At 42.0% G+C, this 15629-nt stretch overlaps 1 protein-coding gene across 4 annotated transcripts in view; it reads right to left on the bottom strand.

Moving 5' to 3' along the window:
• Positions 1-15629, bottom strand: part of KAT6B (lysine acetyltransferase 6B) — an 86700-nt gene that overhangs the window by 8390 nt on the left and 62681 nt on the right. For 3 of the 4 annotated variants that reach the window (XM_075841856.1, XM_075841857.1, XM_075841859.1), the window contains exons 13-16: positions 13096-13327; positions 10098-10257; positions 2981-3229; positions 538-787 (exon numbers count right to left, since the gene is read on the bottom strand). In XM_075841856.1, coding sequence (XP_075697971.1) covers positions 538-787; positions 2981-3229; positions 10098-10257; positions 13096-13327 — 891 coding nt within the window. The remainder of the gene's footprint in view (positions 1-537; positions 788-2980; positions 3230-10097; positions 10258-13095; positions 13328-15629) is intronic. The other variant, XM_075841858.1, reaches the window with a different exon arrangement.

Genomic DNA, 15629 nt, shown 5'->3' with positions numbered 1-15629 from the left:
GGTGTAATGTTTTCTGTATGATGCTGTCCAATCAGCATACAGCTTCTTCCCCTTCCCTGCCCAGCAACACAGCGTGATTGTATAGTATACAGATTCCATTCCCAACTGATGATACCTCCGGTTGTTTCACAGCTAGAATCTCATCTTTCACATGACACCAGAACCGCTGTTCTAGGTGATCCACAGCCTGAGATATGGCTATTTGAAGTGATCCCCCTTCCCTCCAGCCTCAGTCTCTCACACTGTGTGAAGCAGCTTCATGCTGATTGGACAGTGTCAGAGGCTGTGAGGAGGCTCCACCTCCGGAGAATCGCTGGTGTTACCTCCCACTTGTCTAATATAGCCTCATTTGCATATTTAGAAAAAAAAATCTCATAACCTTTAAAATAATAAACTTTCTGGGACAATATTCACTAGCATTATCAGTGTGACAGCGCCTATTAGATAAGTTAGGAGATTGGGCATTACTAAACTAGTGACAGATCCTCTTTAACTGAGACACTAAACAAAAGAATAAATATCTTGGTTTTGACGTACTTGTATTCGGCTCTTCTTCCCTCCTGCATGGTAACTCTTCCGTTCTGTTAGCTGCAAGTTCTTCTTGAGTGGCTCTTCTGATGTCACTTTTTTTGGCCCGGTCCTTTTTCCGTGGCTCAGTGCGATTTTCATCAGAATCTTCAAATGGCTCATTTAGGACTTCAGTGGTCTCAGAGATGGTTTCTGTAGTGACGCTGCTATTTAGTCTACGACGTTTTCGTCCACGTCTTCTCCTTAGTACAAAGGCCTTCTGTCAAAGGAACAATATATTTTTTCATTTCTAAACTCCGGCAACTTTAAAAACTCCGTAGGCAATCCTAGCGCCTGCGGCTGATCTCAAATATAAATTGTATTCATCTAATTAACGACCATATTTACAGCCTAACTAATCAACCTAAATGTGTATCATTCTTCCAATGCCATGGCCTGGAGTACATACTTGTAGGTTGTAAGCTTGACATCATTAGGCCTCAGTCACATTAGCATTACATGCCACACTAGTAAGTGTAATGCCAAACAAGTATTCAAACCATTTATCTGCAAACCTTCAGAGCGACAGTCCCAGAATACCGGCACAGTCTCTACGTATCACACTCAGGCAGGGTTCCCACGGGTCGTATACACTGCGTAAAAATCACGCAGCGTATCATACTTGGATCCCGCAGTACGTTCCGTCCGAAAAACAGCACCCCATAGTGGTGCGTTTTATCGGCCGGACACAAAAACGCTCATACTTACCCCCTCCATCTTCTTTGCGCGTAGTCCAGCCTCCTACGATGACGTTGCAGGCCATGTGATGCTGCAGCCTGTGACTGGCTGCAGTGGTCACATGGGATGGAATATCACTCCAGGAGGCCGGACTGTAGGAAGGAGAGAATTCTGGGTAAGTAGTTTTTTTTTTTTTTCTGAGTTGCGATTTTTGCGGCGGATTCGCTGCGACTCCGCCGCACAAGTCGCAACACTTGGTTTTCTGTTGCAGCTTTTGAATTAATCCCCATTGAATTAAAAATCCCACAACAGAAAATCAACGAAAACGCAGCTTGATGCTGCGACTTTAAATTCAGCACCGCAGGTCAATTTATTAACGTTTTCGCTGCGTTTTTCTCACAGAGTGGGCATGAGATTTTGTAACTCATCCACTTTGCTGCTACTGTAAATGCTGCCGAATTTCTGCACAGAATTCCTTTGCGGAAAATTCGGAGCATTTACGCTGCGTGGGAATCCGGCCTTATGTGCTTGTTGAGGCGATCTGTCACAGAAAGAGGACGTTTATAAGAGTAAAACTTGTAACCCTGCTTGCTGCACACTATGACCAGTAGAGGGCACTATTCACTTGTCAGTAAAACTGACTGTGTAACATACCAGCCCAACTGCATGGAAATGGTCAAATCGTATTTAAACGGTTAGAAAATTAGTTAAATAATATTTGCCTTTTACTAAGGCCCCATGCACAGGAACGTAAAAACACCCGTAATTACGGCACGTTTTTACGGGCGCATGGACTTCTATTAGCCACGGGTATGCTTACGGGAAGGTGCCCGTGCCGTTGAAAAATATAGAACATGTCCTATTTCAGGCCGTAATTACGGCACGGACAGGCCCATAGAAGTCTATGGGGCTCCCGTAATTACGGGTGACTACGTGTGTGCACCCGTAATTACGGGAGCGTTGTTAGGCGACGTCAGTAAATAGTCACTGTCCAGGGTGCTGAAAGAGTTAAACGATCGGCAGTAACTTTCTCAGCACCAGGGACAGTGACTTCCGATCACAATATAGATAAAGCTGTAAAAAAAAAAAAAAAAAAAGTTCATACTTACCAAGAACTCCCTGCTTCTTCCTCCAGTCCGACCTCCTGGGATGACATTACAACCCATGTGACCGCTGCAGCCAATCACAGGCCAATCACTGGCTGCAGCGGTCACATGGACTGCCGCGTCATCCAGGGAGGCCGGACTGGATGTCAAGAGAGGGACGCGTCACCAAGACAACGGCCGGGTAAGTATGAATTTCTTTTACTTTTTCTGCGGAAAGGGCTGCCCCTTCTCGCTATCCTGCACTGATAGAGAAGGGGCTGCCGATTAGTGCAGTGCAATTTTGCAGCGAAAACGTGCCCGTAAATACGAGTGACACTGGACCCATATTTATGGGCACGGGTCCGTAAATACTGGTGCAATACGGGTCGAATACGTGTGACCAAGGACCCGTATTTACACCAGTATTTACGGGAGGACAAAAATACGTTCGTGTGCATGAGGCCTAAATCAATAAATGTTGAGTCCACTTCCAATAGAAGCTTATCGGATAGGAGGGTAGAACAGAACACTATTAAAATACAATGGTGCACTATTATTTGCGTACCTGGTAACATAAGTCCTTACTCGGCCACTGAGCAACAGGTGAAATATAAAATGCACACATTGCCCATTTACCATAAATCTGTTACCTTTTTCTTCATTGTGAGCGTCTGGGGTTTGGTCAGTATTGGCGGGGTGGATTCAGCATACTGTTCCTCATCTTCCTCCTCACTCCTTTTTTTACTTTTCTCTGTGAGGTGTAATTCAGCAGGGGTTAATGAGGTAGGGCTTGTAGCGGAATCTTCCTTGGATGGCGACTGCTTTGGGCTTGTTTGGGTGCATATCAAGCGCTCGTTTTTGCCCTCTTTACAGTCGGCCTGTTCCAGAAGTTCGTCCTGCTGAAGTAAAAAGGTCGGTTATATGGCGGATACACAAAACTAAAAAAACTTTTTTTTTTACTGCATTTCACTTGACCGGAATAGACGCTGGTCCTGTGCAGCTTCCTTCCTCCCAACCACAAAGTCTATCTTACAATTCACGGTTCTCCAAGTAAAAACCACTAAGTACTCGCCAAAATTAGTCCGAGCACCAGAAACCACAAATTTTGTTCAATAATTTCCCTGCTACGATTTAACGCTTAATCAAACTGGGAGCACTTTATACCGGGCAATAGTCCTGAAATTCTGCAGTGGTTAGAAGCGCAGAAGCTCAGGAGACTGGGAAGAGAGAACAATTGTGAGATTCCTCGGCTGCGGTCAGTATTTCCTGTACCCTAAGGCTACATTCACACGAATGTGGCCAACCTCGGACATGAAAAACTGCATTTTTTCACGTCCGAGTTGCACCCGTGCGGAACGCGTGATCACGCATCCCCCATAGACTAGTCTATGGAGGGATGCGTGAAAATGCAAGAAAATAAGACCGGTTCTATTTTTTCACAGACCTTTCACACGCTCCGTCGAAACAACGGTCGTGTGAACGGCCCCATTGAAATACATGAGTCCGTGTGACTGCAGTTGTTTTAACGGCCGTCACACGGACGAGATACACGCTTGTCTGAATGAGCCCTGACCAATACGTTTTATATAGGTTTCTATGATCTTAAATCGTTAATGATCTGGCACCTTCCAGATTAAGTCAATGGTTCTGTAGGTTAAAATATCATTTTTTAATTTTTGCTATTCCTACAGTGTAGCTTACAGGTGACACTCATTGGTCCTTAACCCCTTCAGGACCCAGCCTGTTTTGGCCTTCAGGACCCAGCCTATTTTTTCAAATCTGACACGTGTTACTTTATGTGGTAATAACGTTGGAATGCTTTTATCTATCCAAGCGATTCTGAGATTGTTTTCTCGTGACATGTTGTACTTTATGTTAGTGAAAAAATTGTGTCGATAATTTTGGTATTTATTTCTGAAAAAACACCATAATTTAGAAAAAAAATTGAAAAAAATTAGAATTTTTCTAAATTTAAACGTATCTGCTTGTAAAACACACACTAATACCACACACAATAGTTACTAGTTAACATTTCCCATATGTCTACTTTATGTTTCCATCGTTTTTTGAACATTCTTTTATTTTTCTAGGACGTTACAAGACTTAGAACTTTAGCAGCAATTTCTCATATTTTCAAGAAAATTTCAAAAGGCTATTTTTTCAGGGACCAGTTCAGTTCTGAGGTGGCTTTGAGGGCCTTATATATTAGAAAATCGCCAGAAGTCACCCCATTTTGAAAACTGCACCCCTCAAGGTATTCGAATCAGCATTCACAAAGTGTTTTAACCCTTTAGGCGTTTCACAGGAATTAAAGCAAAGTAGAGGTGAAATTTACAAATTTAATTTTTTTTACCGAAATTCATTTCTAATACATTTTTTTGTAACACAGAAGGTTTTACCAGAGAAATGCAACTCAATATTTATTGCCCAGATTCTGCCGTTTTTAGGAATATCCCACATGTGGCCCTAGTGTAATAATGGACTGAAACACCGGCCTCAGAAGCAAAGGAGCACCCAGTGGATTTGGGGCCTCCTTTTTTTTAGAATATATTTTAGGCACCATGTCCGGTTTGAAGAGGTCTTGTGGTGCCAAAACAGTGGAAACACCCCAAAAGTGACCCCATTTTGGAAACTACACCCCTCAAGGAATTTATCTAGGGGTATAGTTAGCATTTTGACCGCACAGGTTTTTCGCTAAATTTATCAGAATTAGGGTATGTGCACACACACTAATTACGTCCGTAATTGACGGACGTATTTCGGCCGCAAGTACCGGACCGAACACAGTGCAGGGATACGGGCTCCTAGCATCATAGTTATGTACGACGCTAGGAGTCCCTGCCTCTCCGTGGAACTACTGTCCCGTACTGAAAACATGATTACAGTACGGGACAGTTGTCCTGCAGCGAGGCAGGGACTCCTAGCATCGTACATAACTATGGTGCTAGGAGCCCGGCTCCCTGCAGTGTGCTCGGTCCGGGACTTCCTGCCGAAATACGTCCGTCAATTACGGACGTAATTAGTGTGTGTGCACATACCCTTAGTCTGTAAAAATTAAAATCTACTTTTTTCTGAAAAAACATAGACATTTTTAATATTTACAAGAGATAAAGAAAATGCACCCCAACATATGTAAAGCAATGTCTCCTGATTACGGCAATACCCCATATGTGGTAAAAAAAACTGCTGATTGGACCCATGGCAGCGCTCAGAAGGGAAGTAGCGCCATTTGGATTTTGGAGCACGGATTTTGCTGGATTGGTTTTCGGTGCCATGCCGCCTTTGCAACGCCCTGGAGGGACCAAAACAGTGGAAGCCCCCCAAGTTACCCCATTTTGGAAACACCCCTCAAGGAATTTTTCTAAGGGTATAGTGAGCATTTAGACTCCACAGGTATTTTGCAGAATTTATTAGAATTAGGCGGAAAAAATTAACATCACAATTTTTTTCCATTAAAATGTTGCATTTTCTCATTTTCACAAGGGATAAAGGAGAAATAAACAACCAATTTTTGTAAAGCTATTTCTCCCGAGTACGGAAATACCCCACATGTGATCATACATTTTTTTCATTAGAAATGAATTAACCCTTTCAGGACTGATCCATTTTTTGCTTTCTTATTTTCGTTTTTCACTACCCGCCTTCCAAGAGCCAGAACTTTTTTCTTTTTCCGTCAGTAGAGAGATGTGACGGCTTATTTCTTGCGGGAGGAATTGTAGTTTCTATTGATACCATTTAAAGTGCCATAAAAAGTACTGGGAAACTGAAAAAAAATAGGAAAATATAGGAATATAGGAAAAAAATCTGATTCCATTTTTTGGGGTTTTCGTTTTTACAGCTTTCGCCGTGCGGTAAAAACGAAAACTACAGCGATTTTGGCGGTTTAAATTATTTAAGTTTTTTACGGTGTTCACCGTGCGAGTTAAATAATGGTATATTGTAATAGTTCGGCCTTTTACGGACGTAGCAATACCAATTCGGTTGATTTTTTTACATTACTTTTGAAGAAAAATGGGAAAAGGTTTTTTTTTTTACCTTTTTTTTCTTTCTCACTACTAATAACTTTAATTCTTCTACACATTTTATTAGTCCCCTTAGGGGACTTGTACCAGCGATCATTGGATTCGCGGGTACAATATGCTGCAATACTAATGTATTGCAGTATATTGTTATTTTTACAGGCTTCTGTAACAGCTCGATCGCTGTTCCTGTCCGTTAGTCCCGGGTGTCAGCTGTATTACAGCTGACACCCGCAGCATATGGAGCGGGCTCAGCACGTGAGACGCTCCATACATCACCCCCGCACCATGACGTGCTATTAAGTCATAGTGCTCAAAGGGGTTAATGCACAGCGGATGGTATGAATATTGCAATTTTCCACTGATATGCCATTTTAGTGCATAATATGTTGTGCCCAGTTTGCGCCCCATAAGACAAATACCTCATAAAGCGTTAAGCGGGTTCTCCCGGGTATGGCGATGCCATATATGTGGGCACAAACTGCTGTTTGGGCACGCTGTAGGGCTCAGAAGGGAGGGATGCCATTTTGCTTTTGAAGCGCAGATTTTGCTTGGTAGTTTTTCTGTTTGGGGTATTGCTGGTATTTCAGCTTATACTGTGGGGGTATATGTAATCTGTGCGGAGAACATCAGGGCATAATAAGAGGGTATAATAATGCGGTAAGTAAATAATAATCCGCAGATATGTGGCCGGTGTCGCACTGATAAATGGCGCCCGATCTTATCCACTTTTAGAAAACACTGCACATTTTGCATCGCCATATTCCTGGGAGCCAGAACTTGTTTTTATTTTTTCACCACCGGAGCTGTGTGAGGACTTATTCTTTGCGGGACAATCTGTACTTTTCATTGGTACCATTTTGGGGTACAAGCATTTTTTGATCACTTTTTATTACATTTTTTTGCAAGCCGGGTGACCAAAAACAAGTAAATTCTGACAATGTTTTTTAGTTTATTTTTTGCGGCGTTCACCGTGCACTATAAATGACCATTATATTTTATTCTGCGGGTCGGTGCGATTAAGGCGATACCAGATGTATATAGTTTTTTATGTTTTGCAGCGTTTGCGCAATAAAATCACTTTTTTATAAAATTATTTATTTTCTGTGTCACGGTATTCTGAGAGCCGTAACTTTTTTATTTTTCAGTCAAAAAAGCTGTGTAAGGGCTTGTTTTTTGCGGGACGGGTTGTAGTTTTTATCAGTATTATTTTCGGGTACATGCGACTTTTTGATCACTTTTTATTCTCTATTTTGGGAGGGGTGGTCACCAAAAAATAGCGATTCTGGTGTAGTTTTTTATTGATTTTTTTTAGGGTGTTCATCGTGCGGGAAAAATAACATTATAGTTTTATAGCTGGGGTCGTTACGAACACGGTGATATAGAACCTATAGACTCTATAGGTTCTATATCAGTTATTTAGGGCAATACACCAAGGTTTACTTGACTCCACTGAGGTCTAGCCTTTATACATAGGCACTAGTGTAGCATATATCAATATATGTATACTAATTAGACCTTTTTCCTGCATGTACCAATCGGTTTACGAACGCGGTGATACCAAATATGTGTACTTTTTTTTTAACGTGTTCATTTTTTTTCTATAATAAAAGTCTTATTATAGGAAAAAAAAGCATTTGTGTTTATATCACTTATAACTTTTATTTTTACACTTTTTTTTAAAACATTTTTATTATCTTTTTTCACTTGTCCCACTAGGGGACACTTAGACTTGCAGCTTTGATCGCTGCTAGAGTCCATTACACTACACACGTAGTGTAATGTACTCCAACTGTCATTGTGACGTAACAGTCACACTGACAGGAAGCCTCGGAGGACCGGCCGGAGACTGCTCCTCCGAGGCTTCCGTACATGGCAACCCGGATGTCATTGTCTGACCTCCGATTGCCACGACAAGCATCAGTAGCCCCCATGATCACTTCGTGAGGGCTGCCTATGTGCTTCAAACCACTTAAATGTGGCGACGGCAATCCGTCGACGCATTTATGGGGTTAATTGCCTAAATCAGCGGCGATGGTCCGCTGACCGGCAAGGCTGGAGTGTCAGCTGTCAGGGACAGCTGATCTCCCGGTTCCCGGACACTGTGCGCCGGGAACTACTCCGCAATAGTATGTCCTGATGCGGGAACTAACCCCTCTGCAGGACGTACTATTGCGGAGCAGCGCGTGAAGAGGTTAAAGCCTATGTACAACTCAAAGGGATTTAAAAAAAATAAAAAAATAAAAAATAAATACGTTTTGTACAACTACGAAGTTTTTATGAAAAATTATTTTTTCTTTTTGAGATACAGCGGTTTTGTATCCTGTATCCGTCAGGTCACCAAGACCAACGGGTTTAGTGTCAGCAGGTCCTGCGTGTGGATCCACCGGTTATTCATCACATCTAAGATGAACTTCGATGTGATGGATAACAGGTGGATTCTGCGTGACACTGATACCAGCAGCTCTGCGGACCTGACGGGTACAGGATTCAGCAAAAGATACAGCTGCTCAGTATACAGGATACAAAACAGCTGTATCTCAAAAAGTAATTTTTTTTCGTAAAAACTAAAATTAGAAAGTTGCATAAAACACACTGAACTTAAGACAAAAAAAAGGTTTCAAAGGCTTGCCATGTCCAAGTATATGACTCTGCATCTGGAGAAGGCAATTTCTTAACATCACCCACCATTTTATAAAAAAAAAAAAAAATTCTTAGAATAATAATAATACGTTTTTTTTTTTACATTTATTTAAAATCTTAGGTTTACTTGGGAAAAGCAGTAGCACGCCGACTTCATTAAACGTGGACATCATAAGTTTGTGCTACTACTTTTACTCTACCTCTGTGCAAAAAGGTTCAAAGGGGATCTTTAAAGTTGCTTTTGTAAAAATCCCATTTACCATCTTTCCCTTCATTTTTCATCTGGTAATTAGACCCAACTTCACGGATAAGCCCCCTACCAGTCATAAAAAGCTGAAAGCCCTGTTAAAGTACCTTGAAAACCATACATTGTGTAAAATTGTGTTAGAAATTTTAAGAACTTTTACAATATTCTCTGTATTCAAACTCACCATTTTCAAGATCTCTGCTTGCAGTCAGTAAACTGAATAATGTAGGATTCCATTCAGAGGCGGAAATCCCATATATACAGGCATAATACTGGCCACAGCTGAGAGTAAGCTACAATTTTATTCTCTGTGAGCTACATATATAGGCAGCACAAAATCTCTTCTGCCCAAATAAATAGTTTCCTACACTGTTCCCTTGCCGGATTCTTTTGCAATTTCTACAGGGATGCGTGCAACTTTCTTTCCTATATAGAAACACTGAAGCAGCCTAGGAGTTGCAGCAAGGCCCTACGCACACAACCATAGATTTTGGCCGTAACTGCTGTCCGCAATTACAGACCCATTTATTTCTATTGAGAGATACGGGAAGGTGTCCGGGCCGAAAGCAAAAGATAGGACATGTCCTATCTTTTGCTTTCTACGGACTGTGCTCCCATACTTTATACGGGACCACTGGCTGAAAATGCGGGTGGCTGTCCGTGGGTGCCAGCGGCCGGCCGTGGCCAAAATCAGGGACCACGATTACGGGCACGGCCATGTGCATGAGGTTTTATGCTGTGATTGTACTACGAATCTGGGTCGACCGTATTGCCATGAAGCCCTATCCTAAACATTAGAAGGATGACTATAGAAAGTCTTTTCTGATGCGTTTTTATTCAAAGAAAAAAAACCTGTACCTTAGTTTCCACTTCCTGCTCTTCTTCAGACACAGCAGCATTTGATGAAATAATCGGTGTCCACCTGAGACATTCTGGATCCACCTCATTTATCTGAGGTCGAGACTTCACCTTTAACATATAACTTTCCATGAGTTTTTCCCGTCGGATTATAACAAAGCTGTAATGAAATATTTACATATTAGAAAACACATCATTCACAGACCACTCCACGAACAGCCTGCAGTATCTTAACACTTTCCTAGTGACCTGCATTACTGTTCCACATTCTGATGTCATGGTTAAATCTGCTGCCTAGTGTGGTCAATGTGCCAATGAGAAGACAAGGACTGCAGCTTGCTGCTAAAAAAATAAAAAGAAGGGGGGAGTCCTGGTAACAGATCACCTCGGATGTCTCCAAATGACTTGGTACGCTCACTAAAACCATTATGACAGGAGACTGGCAATTACGAGATCTGGAATTATTTTGCTGTTCGTCACGCAGGTAGATTAGATATATATGAGTGGACCCGCACACATATGGAGGCTGCTCCGTTGTGCTCCTGTCTCTGATCAACTTTGGTTCTCTCAGTCACATAGTTACATACAGTCACATAGTTACATATAGTCACATAGTTACATATAGTCACAGTAAAGGCTTGTCGCCTCTGCAGGTTGAACCTTTCTTTCTCCAGACGGAGGGAGTGCCCCCTTGTTTTTTGAGGGGTTTTACATGGAACAGGATTTCACCATATTTTTTGTATGTGCCATTAATATATTTATGTAAGTTAATCATGTCCCCCCTTAGTCGTCTTTTTTCAAGGCTAAATAGGTTTAATTCTTTTAATCTTTCCTCATAACTTAGATTCTCCATGCCCCTTATTAGCTTCGTTGCTCTTCTTTGTATTTTTGCTCCTTTCTATGAACTGGAGCCCAGAACTGAACTGCATATTCTAGATGGGGGCGCACTAGTGCTTTGTAAAGTGGTAATATTACATCCCTGTCCCGCGAGTCCATGCCTCTTAATACACGACAATATCCTGCTGGCCTTTGAAACAGCTGATTGACATTGTGCTGTTATTTAGTTTATGATTTACAAGTACACCCAGATCCTTCTCAACAAGTGACTCCCCCAGTGTAGCTCCCCCTAGGACATATGATGCATGCAGGTTGTTCGTACCCAGGTGCATAACTTTACATTTATCTACATTAAACTTCATTTGCCAAGTGGATGCCCAAACACTTCGGGTATGTTCACACGGCTTATTTTCAGCCGTTTTCCAGGGCCGTAAAATCGGATGCAGAACGCCTCCAAACATCTGCCCATTGATTTCAATGGGAAAAACTACGTTCTGTTCCGGCGGGGCGTTTTTTTTTTTTACATGGCCGTTTTTAAAAACCAGACGCATACAAAAACGCCCGCGAAAAAGAAGAAGTGCATGTCACTTCTTGAGCCGTTTTTTAGAGCAGTTTTTCATTGACTCTATAGAAAAACGGATGAAAATCAGGAGCAGTTTTCTCTTGAAAACCGCTTCGTATTTTGAGATGTTTTTTGCGGAGTGTGTGAACATACACTTCGTGTGTTCAAATCCGCTTGCAATTCACGAACATCTTCCATAGTCTGAACATTACTACATAGCTTGGTGTCATCTGCAAAAATAGAAAGTGTTATTAATCCCATCCTCTAGATCATTAATAAATAAGTAGAATAATAGTGGTCCCAGCACTGAACCCTGGGGTCACCACTTATAACCGGGGACCATTCAGAGTAGGAATCATTGACCACAACTCTCTGGATACGGTCCTTGAGCCAATTCTCAATCCAATTACAAACTATACTTTCTAAACCTATAGTCCTTAATTTACCCATTAGACGTCTATGAGGGAAAGTGTCAAATGCCTTTGCAAAGTCCAAAACCACTATATCCACAGCGTCTAACCTGTCTAGGCTTCGGCTCACCTCTTCATAAAAACACTATATCCACAGCGGCCCCTCTGTCTAGGCTTCTGCTCACCTCTTCATAAAAACAATATATCCACAGCGGCCCCTCTGTCTAGGCTTCTGCTCACCTCTTCATAAAAACACTATATCCACAGCGGCCCCTCTGTCTAGGCTTCTGCTCACCTCTTCATAAAAACACTATATCCACAGCGGCCCCTCTGTCTAGGCTCCTGCTCACCTCTTCATAAAAACACTATATACACAGCGGCCCCTCTGTCTAGGCTTCTGCTCACCTCTTCATAAAGACATCAGGTTGGTTTGACAGCTTCTGTCCTTAGTAAAACTGTTCTTTTCGTATAATCACTGTCAAATAATATATGCCTAAAACTAATCATATAAATGCATTTTTAATTAAAAAGGAAAAATTCCGATATATATTTATGATTGCCAAGCTGAACCATTTTTGTGTCTGTATGCAGTAAAATTATGCTTAAAGTGGATCTGTCATCATACAATTGTGCGTTTTGGCTAATGGCAGCGGACAAAGAAAACTGTGGACTCCTAGTTATGAGTCCGTTGTATTTATGAGAAGACTCCCACCAGTGATTGTTGGCTGCCACGTTTAAGCATGTATAGACCGCAGCTATCAATTACTGTTGTAATGCCAGTTGCACACGACAGAGTGCCACTCAGACCGTTTTTCACGGCATCCGAGTGGCACCTGATGTTTTTATGGACCCATTCACTTTAGTGGGCGAATCCCGTACGTGAAAATGGACACCACTCTCCTATCGGTGGAAAGATGGGACAGGTCTGATCTTTCAACGGATCACGGACAGGACTCTGGAGGCACACACGGTCATGTGCATTAGTGTTAAGGGGCTGGGGAAAGCTCCCCTCAGGATTACAGATGACTCATAATGAAGAATCTGCTGCAGTCTTTGTCAGCTGCTATTAGCCCAGTTGCATAATATTTTTTTGTGCCATATGGGCTAATAGCAGAGATTAAACAGCGCAGCATAGTATGGAGACAGATCTGCTTTAAAATAGCACAATATCTCTGACCTGGTCACTTACCTGTCTCCTCTTCTGTCCATCATGTTGAGATGTTGCAATGCAGTGGCGATATCATGAGGACACATTCCTGTCGCCCGACTTAGCTCTTTTACGCTCATCTGCTTCTCACGATGAGCGTACAGATAATCGACGATGACACTCTTCCAGTAAGCCAGATAGGATAAACGCCCCAAGTCTGATAACGGTTTCTCGGGAGAGCCTGCTTGCCCCTCACACCGTGATAACAAGTAACCTATCGAAAGAGATTGAATACATTAGAAGAATCGAGGCAATCAACACATTTCCATGTAAACCACGCAAATAGTTTCTGAACAATAACTGGTTAATATCTTTTCAAAACCCATAAGAAAACTCTTTAGAAGCTTGTAAATAAGTTTTAGATCAATGCAATTCTCATTCATCAGAATATTCTGTAATCTGAAATAATCTACCTCACAATCAACATACGAACTGGCTCTAAAACCAATGGTCAGGTTCAAGACCGCTGTATAGACAGTGGTGTGGTCTCCGCAGAATGCAATGCTAGACAGGCTTGGTGCAGTTACCCTGTCAATTATTACTGACACTAAAAAGTGACATCACTGATCCGGATGACAGCCACAGTGCAGCGCTAACATTAGGTCAAGGATTACAAGCAGGTGCAACTGACCAGGAGATGAAAATATCTTGACCACCACTAGTTCAAAGATCTGGAAATGCACCTAAACCCCCCCCCCCCCAAAAAAACAACAAATAACAGGTTTCCTAACTGCAGCTCGCACATAGCGGTCATTTCACCACAGGTTAATTTTAAAAGGAACACTAAAACATGGAAAATTCACAAAAATAATAACCCAGAAATTCTTCTCTTAATCTCCTTTTTTTATCTTTGCTCCTAATTGATCTTATATAGCAATTAATACGGAGAAAAATATAAAGAAATCTTCTGTGTCCCAGGGAATCAGCCTTTTCTCCCCTCCTCCTTACTGTCCTGTGTCTTGCTGTAAGACAACTGGCTGCAGCAGGAGCCTCCCCTCTATGCAGTTGGACACAGGGATCTTTAAGCCCTACCCCTTTCGCTTAGCCAAACCAAATTAGCCATTCACTAGCCAAAAATGGAAGAGATTAGAATAACACACTTTCAACCCAACAAGATATCACTTAAAAAAAAAACAAATAAAAACAACAACCCACCCTAAAATTACATTATACAAGAGATACCTTATTACTCATTTTATTGTAGTACTATAAAGTGTAAATCCCAACATAAGCCGGTAGTAAAACACAATTGTGTGATTACAGTGCAAATCACGTCACTATATACATTTATTTTTTCTAGTTTATCTGGCCGAAACAAGTTTATCAAGCTTAAAGGGGTTTTCCCCATCAGAGACATTTATGACATATCCACAGGATAGGACATAAATGTCAGATAGACATGTGCAGGACCCAGGGGTGGGAACCGCACACATCTAGAACTGACCGCAGAATTCAGGTGGAAACTATTGGAGAGAGGGTCGCACGTGCGGTTTTCAGAACTCCCATTGAACAGAATAGAGAGAGCTGCGCGCACGCATGACCCTCTCTCCACTGATCTCTACTTCTAGCTTCTTGAGCTTGCGCTGCCTCCCGGCCAATTCCTGATTACATTGTCGAGCGTTACGGAAACAGCGTAGCTCGCTGAGCTACGCTGTTTCCGTAACACCCGACCATGTACATCAGGAAGTGTCTGGGAGGCAGCGCAAGCTCAAAAAGCTAGAACGGGGTTTAGGGGACCCCGTTCTAGAGATAGGTTGCGGGTGGTAGAGGTTGGACTCGCGTCTATCTGACATTTATCACATATCATGTGGATGTGTCATAAATGTCCCTCATGGGAAAACCCCTTTAAGCCTTAACATATAATTTCCTAAATTTAAAACAAATATCTGCTATTTTATATTCCAAGAATTATTAGAACAGAAAAAAAAAAAAAAAAAAAAAAAAAAAAAGTACAGTATACTGGGTCCAAACCCAAAAGCATATTTGATTCGTGAAGTCTTCGACCATCATAAAGCTGCAGTAAAATAACGCAGCTTAACATGTGAACAGCCATTACCATTCAAGAGGGAACATTTCTGCTATGCTTTATGCCACTGCCATTCATACACACAAAAAATAAGAGCAAAGCCTAAACTAGTAGACCCGTAATGGCACAATCTATAAAGGAAAAAAAAAAATACAACACACGCGGCAAGTACAAGGAAAACAAGAGGTTAATTCAAAGACAAGACTCTGACAGTGCAAGGTGGGGATAATGAGAACATGCTGCAGGCGGTCAGTGTTATTAAGGGGCACTTAGAGGGGGACGCACAAATACCAGGGGGCAAAGCGATGGCTTCCTGTAATTACCCTGAACTGCCCTCATTACACCTTCTCAAGCTCGAAGAAATATCCAGATACCAGAAGCGCGACGCAATACCAAACCCAAGCAGCCCACGCACAACCCAATCATAAATAATGGCAGCGATCCAGGCTCATTACGACTATGAATACACAGAGAGAGAACTACGCTGGAT

The sequence above is a fragment of the Rhinoderma darwinii genome, chromosome 11 (genome assembly GCF_050947455.1).
Source record: "Rhinoderma darwinii isolate aRhiDar2 chromosome 11, aRhiDar2.hap1, whole genome shotgun sequence".
Classification (NCBI taxonomy): Eukaryota; Metazoa; Chordata; class Amphibia; order Anura; family Rhinodermatidae; genus Rhinoderma; species Rhinoderma darwinii.
The sequence above is the reverse complement of the archived record's forward strand: the minus strand, read 5'-3'. Positions and strand labels throughout refer to the sequence as shown.